The sequence below is a fragment of the Danio rerio genome, chromosome 14 (assembly GCF_052040795.2).
Source record: "Danio rerio strain M-AB ecotype USA chromosome 14, GRCz13ab, whole genome shotgun sequence".
Classification (NCBI taxonomy): Eukaryota; Metazoa; Chordata; class Actinopteri; order Cypriniformes; family Danionidae; genus Danio; species Danio rerio.
Genome location: NC_141034.1, coordinates 30,168,434 through 30,178,422, shown reverse-complemented (window position 1 = coordinate 30,178,422; position 9,989 = coordinate 30,168,434). Strand labels below are relative to the sequence as shown.

The 9,989-nt window shown below is 35.2% G+C and overlaps 1 protein-coding gene across 2 annotated transcripts in view; it reads right to left on the bottom strand.

Moving 5' to 3' along the window:
* Nucleotides 1-4,315: 4,315 nt before the first annotated feature.
* The window catches only part of slc36a1 (solute carrier family 36 member 1), an 80,810-nt gene continuing 75,136 nt past the window's right edge, over nucleotides 4,316-9,989 (bottom strand). For both annotated transcript variants that reach the window (XM_087281518.1, XM_087281519.1), the window contains exon 12: nucleotides 4,316-6,418. In XM_087281518.1, the coding sequence (XP_087137644.1) occupies nucleotides 6,159-6,418 (260 nt within the window). In that variant the 3' untranslated portion in view covers nucleotides 4,316-6,158. The remainder of the gene's footprint in view (nucleotides 6,419-9,989) is intronic.

Sequence of the window (9,989 nt, the reverse complement as noted above, 5' to 3'; positions counted from 1 at the left end):
AAAGCATATATTAATGAGAAATCGTCGGTAGAAATCATCAGAGAGCAGTATTACTTGGGGGGTCAGTAGATGTATTGAAAACTTACATGTGAAAGGGTTATTCCAAAGCTTCAGCAAACATTCACATTAACATTTTATGTACAGTAAAACACAGAATCATTACTACATGACTACGTTTACAAGAATAGTTTTTGACATGTGCTGTTGGTTGACCAAAAACAACAGACTGGGCTGTGTTTGACCAATTAGAGCAAAGCAGAATTTCAGAAAGGATGAGTTTAGAGACACTGGATACTTAAACAACACTTAGACACAGAGAAACGAGCAGACACTGGCAATATATTGTAAACATAATGTGGGAAACTGAAATTATGAACTTAACATAGCACAAAAAGAGCACCTAAAACTGACAATTATGTTATCAATTACTCACCTTCATGCTGTTCCAATCGCCTGAGACCTTTGTTTGTGTTTGGAAGACAAATGAAGATAATTTAGATGAAATCCGAGACCTCCATCATCCTCCATACACAGCAGGAGACCTTCAATTTACAAAGGAACCAAAAACAGTGTCAAAACATTCCACAGGACTTTAGCAGTTCAATTAATAATAGATGAAAATCTTCAATACCTTAAATTGTGTTCCAGAGATAAAGGAATGGCTGACCCTTACATTTAATAACAATGCTAATAATTAATTAGCTTTATTTTTTTAAAGCTGGTAGACCACACAATTTCTCATGAGTCATGACAAGCATGGTCAAAACTCACAAAATTCATCCTATATGACAGCTCAGACTTTCTCTTAACAAGCAAATTAAGAATTCCATGATATATGAAATCCATTTATCGAGTACTTTAGCAAAAAAGCAGTGATTAAACCCTAGTAGAAACACATCAACCCCCCCACCTTATTTAATTTTATTTATTTATTTTTTTTCCCTCTTCCCGCCACTATTCTCTGTATTTCTTAGTTCTTTTATACATACAATATTAACATTATGTTACAACTTTATGTTTTAAAGGAAAAAGTTTATATGTAAAAATGAGAATTTGTACTCATAAAGAGAATGTTAAAAAAAAAATCATCCTATTAAATGTACTATGGCATGATCTTTGATTAGGCTATTTTTAGTGTATTTAATATATTTGTAGCATCTTTGCGTGCTCAAGTGAAATATGAGATATCGAATGATAAACAGATGCCAGGTTTTGTCACTATAAATATACGCCAGGTCAGAGTCCTTGAACACCAAGAACAAAAATGACACAAGGTAAAAGACAACACTGTATTAAATACGAATTGACTTGCTGCGAGTATAAACATGGTTCTGTCGACCAAAATATGTTCAGTGTGGTGAATTACAGTCTGCCTTGAGCATGAATCCATGAAATTGCGCTATAAACAATGTCTGTGTGGGGTCACCCCTTGATGTTCAGTTTAAAAGCTGGGTCTTGAAGTAGAATCTCAAAAATACAAACTACTGTATGGAAAAATCTTAATAAAAAAGCCCAAATTCTACCTTTTAACACATCAAAATGCTCATAGGACTCTAAAGTTACTAATAAAATGCATGTCACAGACTCTGTATTGAGCTGGGAAAAATGTCAGATATTACTTGACCTTCCTCAATTGGTGCACTTCTTTGTTGATAACTTGTAAAAAAATGAGCGGTTGAAGTGAAAGACATTTGAGGCACAGAACCACACAATAGAGCATGTTCAAGACTTGTTTTCAGTCCACACTGCATTTTCCTCCTAAAACATAATGACAGTCTACCATAGCAATTTCCTTTTGATCTGTCTAAGTACAAAACACTGTTATTGCCATTCCTGAGACTAGATTGCGGATGTCAGCCTTTGCCGCGCTAACCAATCAGACGCTTCGCCATGATGCAACTTCGACGAAACAAATCAACATGCTCAGGTCGCTCGATTCTGCCAAATCATATTAGCGAAAAAAGATTATCAAAATAAGGAGCAGTCATCACATGTATAATTCACACAAATACGAGATGTCGAAGATGAAATCTAATGTAGAAATTTCAAATTTAGAACTTTCCTTTTGTTTAATAATTCTGTTTGTTTTGATTTAATGGATGTTACAGTTGTATAAGCTTTAACACAGAACTTATAAATGACACCTTATATATGCGTTCCAACAACTGATATACTATCAGCTTTACCACTAGGCCTGTCTTATCTGCCTCTGAGCTAACTTACCTGAACTGTCTCCTCCATCACCGCTCTTATCAAATGTCCTATCTGCATCATTCGCATGGTCACCAAAACCCATCTTATCCTCACTTTCATCTGCAGGAAGAGCCAGTTCTGTCCTTTTCTTCCTCAACTTATAGAAGGTGTTTTATACTAATACGCTGTTCCCTGCATTTATATGTAATTAAAAGTAGTATTACTATTCAAATGTGATTTTATCCATAATGCAAATGCCATTAACATATGACTAATCAACATTATATTACTTGCATTCATGTTATTGTTACAGCTTAAAAGATCACAGCTGATCTTGCTAGCTAGCTAACCTATTGCAATAATGCACAGTGTTGCCATTTGGCAATACATACATTTGATTGATTTACAAACAACTCATTTGGGAAAGAAAAAAAAAAAAAACAGTGAACTGCACCTGTATGGCAGGGTACTTACACTTTAGCATTTCATTCTAAGCAGTGTCTGCAGTTTAATTAACCATATTTAACTGTTTTTGCTGAAATCATTGCTGTAATCAAAAACAAGTAATGTGTATGGTTCAGCATAGTGTCAACTTACCTGATATAAAAAGAGAACTGCAGAGTCGTGCACTTTAAATAAGGTCCTCACTCCATTCAGCTCTACTGATGGCTATTAGCTAATGATGTCTGTGTGTGGCAATAAAAGCCATTTCTATTTTTGGACTTTTAATTTTGGCATCCTGCCGCACAACACAACATGATTGCTATTGCAACCGTTCTTTTTTTTGCAATCGCTATGCGTGGTTGAACCCATGTGACGTACAGTAGGTTGATAATTCCCCTATAAAGGCCAGCCTGTCAGAAATCGCACCATAGAAAAACACTGCACCTCATGTGTCTTAACCAAAGCAAATCATTGGCTAAACTAAAGTCTTTCCAACTAAAGAAATTTAACATTAGTCTTAAAGAAACAGTGGCAGCGAAATTAACATAAATATCGTTGCCACATGCCAACACCATGCAGCAGAGGGTTAAACACTTTTAATACTAAATGATTCTCTTGTGGCAAATATGACTGACACATTTTTTGGTGTATTTAATCTACATACTGAACAAAAATGTAATAGGTAAATAGGTTTAATAAGAAAAAAACATATATAATCAGTGTAAGATAAAGCACCATAACCTTTATCCAAGTGAACTTTTTAAGCATCGATCCTGTATACTATCAGTCAGAAAACAAAAATGCAGTGAACCAACAGCACAAGAAGAGGAGGCAATACTGTTATAAACATCAAAGCAGGATATCTGTTCTTTAATTCAACCACAGAGCACTTTCCAGCTGTCAAGGCCTGCACTAGAAATTAGAAAGATACAATGGGGAAACTCAACCAGTGGACCAGTGAAACTCATGTTCAACATCTACAACTATAAAGTGATGTATCTCCCCTTTTAGAGTTACAGTCTTACATTATTTCACTTATTTTAAGGTTATACAGTAAAGATACCTTCTTTTTTAACATTTTGAGAGCAGTTAAATACTTAGAGCATATGTACAATAAGGCAAAATTCAAGAAACAACAAATACTAAACAAACAATACTGCAATTACAGCAGCTGTATGTGATTGACATTCAACATAATACAGTGTATACTACCGGTAAAATGTTTGGGTCCAGGAAGAAGTTTTAAAACAAGCTTATCCTGCTCACCAAGGCTACATTTATTTAATCAAAAATATAGAACACATTGTAAAATTGTGAAATGTTTTGGCACTATAAAATAACTGTTCAAAAGCAGTTTATCATTTATTTAATAATTTATTCTAGTGATTTTAAAGATGATGTCTCCAGATCCTTCAGAAATCACTCAAATATTAACAATAATAATTATTAAAAATAATTTTCTTAAAAACATGAAAAAACTGACCCCAAACTTTTAAACTTTTAATTGGTAGTATATACACACACACACACACACACACACACACACACACACACACACACACACACACACACACACACACACACACACACACACACACACACACACACACACACACACACATACATACTGTATATATACAAACAACTTTCCAGTCAATAACTTTGGCACAACCTTAAATTTACAGTTTACAGCAAAATTGTATTAGGCAAAGTGGAAAGAATTTATGAAAAAATGTTCAAGTAGCATCAACAATATAACATAAGTGTTAAGCATTACAATCGCTTGAGTAAAGGCATAGTTCACCAAATATGATTTTCCCCCCATATTTACTCACCCTTAAGTGACTTGAAACCACATCAGTTTCTTTAATTAAAACAAAAGATGATGTTTTGAAGAAAGCTGAAAACCTGTAACCATTGACTTCCACAGTAAGAATACATGTATTAAGGACATTTTTTTTGTTTTTAACACAAGAAATAAACTCAAGTTTAAAGGGTGAGTACTGTAAATAATGACAGAATTTAAATTTTTGGGTGAACTTTTCCTTTGATATGACAAAAACTCTCACTCCAGTTGGTCTGAAGTGTCTTTAAATGTAATGCTAATCTTACGACAAGACTCACATCTGAGTGATTTTCTTTAATAACTTTGTGATCTGGATTAATTATTTTCTGACTTTCTTTTTTTCTGCCCAAATAACAGTCATGTTGTATGTTGTATGACCAAAAAAAGTCCAGGACAGGTCAGATTGTACAATGTTCATGAAACTGATACCTTTATGAATTAACAATTCATTCTTAAAAAAAAAAAAAAAAAAGGAAAATGTACATGTATATGTGTTTAACCCAACACTATCAGGATAAAAAGGTAAAACAATCTTAAATTATCAACTAATTTCTTTGCAAAACAAGTTGATTAATGATGGCATCTTTTGAATATTCTCCTGAAAATAGGATTATTTGATAAGTGAGATTATGAATGATTATAAAAAAATCAATTATTACAAAGGGAAAGGAAGAACACATTTGTTTCAACAGCACTGATCTCGCTTGAGACTGAGCAGTACCAGCAGTACCATTATTAACTTGTGCTAATATACAGTAAACCATTCTGCACACCAAGTGGATTTTCCACATATTTACAATTAAGTCTAGGTGGAGTCGAAGTCTAATATGCAAATGCAACTGTCTTTTGGTCTTAAAAAACAAAAGCCCTATGAACACTAATACACAAAATACAAGCAGAAATCTCTGTTTGAGTCACTTCTTTTCCATTCTAACTTGTGAAAACACTCATGAGTAGGCCCACATGGAATCTGCGCGTGCAGAAACCCGCAGGTTTCATCAGATTTTTGGCCCATCAATGAGTCTATTTATTTAGTTGTGTGTAAATTTAAATTTATTCAGTTTTTTTTTTTATTAATTTCAGTGATATTACTGAATAATATGAAAACGTTTATATGATTTACTTACAATACAGATTGTAAAGTAATAATTTCTGTCTTTTAGTAGATATATGGTAGACATATTATATGAGAGATTTGCTTTGTTTACCAAATAATTTGATCTAATAGGATTTGAATAGTAAACAATAAATAAAGGTTAAAAATATATTAATTTTTAACATATTAAATTTTTAGTTACGATACTCCCAAAATCATTTCACACAAATCTGCAGATTTTTCACAATATTCTGTGCAGAAATAGCAAAAGATGCCCGCTGACACTGTCTGGCCCTACTCATGAGAGAAGCACATGAACCTGAAAATAAAAAAAAACCTTCGGCCGACAATACACTGTAAACAAAATATTAAAATAAACCACAAAAAGATTAACTCATAAATCTTGATATGACGAGACTTCAGTGCTGCAAACCTCATAAAAAATCCATGAACCATCAAGAGACGTCCAGTAGGAAAAATCCCAAGCGGACTCCAGCAGAAATCAAAGGAGCATGTAGTGAGTAAATGATTCAGCGGGTCTCTGTATGGCCTACATTTACTCTGTGGCTTCGGCAACACTCACAGGACTGTACTGTTGTGTCTGTCACCATTTCGGGCCACAATCTCCTGGATGGAGGTGTATGTTCCTGCTATGAAGCCCACAAAGCCGAGGACGCTGATGAGAATGTCCTTGGCAAACACCCAGGGCTTCATGTCTTCATTGTGGAAGGTGATGATCTGGAGCAGAGGAGGAATGATGAGGGCCAGAGCGCTGCTGCTCACAGAGCCCACCAGAGAGATCACCAGGTCCAGCTCCGGAATTAATATGGCCAGAGCACCTGCAGACAGAACACACAGGTAAGGTTTCTTTCAGATGGACTGGAGGAGGGTGATTAGAGCATCGGGGATACGCAGATGGTAGTGAGGAGCAAGGTTGGAGGGAGGTTGTTGTGGACAAAAGTAAATACCCGGGAGGCGGGGGTATGGAGTGCACTATGCATTGCCACGATGTGTAATTTACTTTTTTGAGAGGTCCCACTCAAGCTACAGCAAAGTATCAACTGGCATTAGTGGTCATATGATCAGGGCTTGACGAATCATTCAAGGTTTTGCAATAGTTCAGAAGACCAACCACAAAGTCATTGTGGCCCACCGTGCTTCAGTTTTTAAAAGTTTGCATTTCAATCCATCAATACTGGAACAGATTACTAACAATTTCAAACTAAAATGACATCTTTAGTGTTTTTAAACTGCTCCATTTTCACAGGTCGAAGATGCCGGAGTGATGATTGTAGACATACCCATAGTAAAACGTGTGCATTATTATATAAAGATGCACTCTTGTAAGTGTGACCTTTGACTCACTGTGCAGCAGCATGGTAATTAGTTTTCATTAAAACTAAATGTGTAAGGTACCATACACTGGTGCATTTTCATTTTAAATTGCATAAAAATGCTTAAATTTACGAGGTAAAGATAGTATGGACACCAGGTGCAAAACATTTACATTTTAAAACAAAAAAGCATTAGTGTAAATGATACCTTAGTAGACTGTCTGCTTAATATCTACACTGGTGGCCAACATTAATAGAATACTGTACTAGTACATCTACTAGCTTAGTTTCAGTTTAAATTTCCAAACCTTAATTTTGCTATTAATTGTAATAGTGCAATTAGATTTTGGTTTGCACAAGAAGTCTGAGAGGAGTCAGTGCTAATCTCATCATCATCATCATCATCATCATCATCATCATCATCATCATCATCATCATCATCATCATCATCATCATCCAGTCCAGCTGGAAAGACAATCAAAAGAAAAAAAAAATTCATTCAGTGAAAACTTTTTCATTTAATGTTTTACGCTGGTGGAATCTTTCTATTCCCAAACAGAACTCTGATTAACTAGTATCATTTAAACAACCACTAAAAACCAGTGAAACTGAATGTGCCTCACACAGGTGAGTGGGCTTGACAAACCACCTGTAGAAAACACACTCTTTTATCTCTCTGACACTTTGACCGACACTTGCACCAGTCTTGCGCATTTGCACCAGACACAATTTACAAAGAAAAAAAACACATTGGCATTTATGAAGTGTGCTTCAAACAGGTGAGTGAGCTTGACAAGCCATCTGTAAAAACACTCTTCTTTCTCTCTAAAAAGGCACTTCACCTTACTCTAGCATCTAGTTCTCTGAGCACAAACAGTTGCTTTGTGTAATTAGCACTTCTTGTATGTATCACCTCTTCATGTTGAATCACTGAATGCCTCCTCAATTGTAAGTCACAATTACAAATTGACAAAATAAATCCATAGACATCCCCAAAACAGTAAAAAAAAAACCTACTGAACCTTAAATGTTACCCATAGGCGGAGCGTGTGTAAGGCTGAGGAAGGCTCAGCCTCCCCTTGGCCAGAGACCACAAAGATAGCAGCAAAGAAAAAAAAATGCATTGGGAACATGTAACAAGTAAGGCGTAATATGAATGTAATTTAGTGTTGATGATTAACAGAACACTAGCTATTGTAAGTTTGTCAATCAAATTTAAAGTTCCCTTCCACACAAAAATGGAACTGTTCAACCCCGCACGTCACAGTTCGCAGCTACTCTGAAAACCAAACCAAAAGTGCTGGCTAGCGGACTTTTCTGATTTGCTGGTCAAGGACATAAGTAATAAAATGACAAATGAGTATTATGTGAGGGGTATAATAATATATTACACTGATTTAACTTGTTTTCAGCATTAAATGAAATTGGTAGTTTCATTGTAGCGTAGTCTAGCCTATAGCGTAGTAATCTTGTTTAGGCAATCATTTGGAGTTTTACATTTTAAAGGTCAAATATTTATTGCTGAAATACAAGTTCGGTTTTTGATTGGCCTTGTAAAAAAGAGAATGATTTCGTATTCTCAGGGCCGGCGCATCCAGAGGTGAACTAGGCGGCCGCCTTGGGCGGCAGAATAGTGAGGGCTGCGTCCACAATGATGAATTTTCAGCGTCACATGATCTTTCAGAAATCAATATTAATTATCATTATTATTATTATTGGTAATAGCAATAAAAGCAACAAGGAGTAATAATTTAAATTGAAACTGCATACAGTAAGTAATAAATAAATATTTAATAAATATATATTAACCAATTTTTTATATTTAATAAACGCCGCTTTGATGAACAGAATAATTTTAATTGGATTTTTAAATAAAAGTAATAATAATAAAAAATAAACAAACTGACCCCAAACTTTTGACCGGTAGTGTAGATCAGTGGGAGAGTTTAATAAAATAATTTAATGTGCGTTTTGAATATAATAGACATTGGTTGATAGGTGGTGCTTTTGTTAAAACCTGTTTTTGGTCTGTCGGAAATCTTTTTAAATGCATTAAAGGGGAGCGCATATATTAGCCTTACCCTGGAGTTTGGTCACCCTCTGCCTTTGATGTTACCTGAAAAACTATGCGCATTTGTCACTGAAACTGATTTCTAAGCAAAAACTTTGAACGCAAAGGGTGGTTACAACTAAACTGTTGATTTAAAACCCAAGTTAACCGATAAATAAAATCAATTTACAGCAACCTCACAACAGAAGGTTAACAACACTTTGCAGGACAGTTTTTTTGGGGAACATTTTGGAGATGCTACAGTTGTTCTTGATTCAGATCTGTTTGTCTTTACAGGTGGACTGGATGATGGTAAGATGAGATCTCTGTGTGGAGCGCTGGCTGCTGTCAGACGTCTTGTTCAGACAAGGAGAAAAAATGTAAAAAGCCAGGGGTCAAACTTAATACGGATGAGTGTGCTTCATGTTAGTGAGAGGACAGTGGCCATACAGCGCACCATTTCAGCTATGAGTTCCTATCTTAATCTGCTGCTCAGGGGATTGAAGTGAGCATGGAAAGACACTGTTCTCCGGCAACAGGCTGCTTCTGATGTTTGCCGCATCCCTCTGAAAGTTCCTCTCTTTTTCACACTGTGAAGGACAGGAATACACTACTGCTTTTAAATCTTCAAATGCACACATTGCAAATTTCGATCTGCCACACATGAACACACATATTTCTGTCACTTGATGTTTTGTAGATGCTGTCTGCTCTTCATTTTCCTCTTCATTTGACTCTGAACTAAGGCTGTATGATATTGAAAAAATATCAATATTTGGTTTTTCTGTGATAAATATCGTGATGTGAACACAATTAAACCAGATTACCTAAATAGCTCTATTTGGAAATAATTAATCGTTTTAGATTGACTGGAATAGTTTTGCTGGGAAGTGCATCTACATAAAATAGAATAAACCAATAACAAGCATAGTTAAGCAACAGAGAAAAGATACACATTAAATAAACAGTGTTTTATGGTTTTCAGGAGAGTCATACAGAATTCAGGTGAAGAAGTTGAATAGTTAC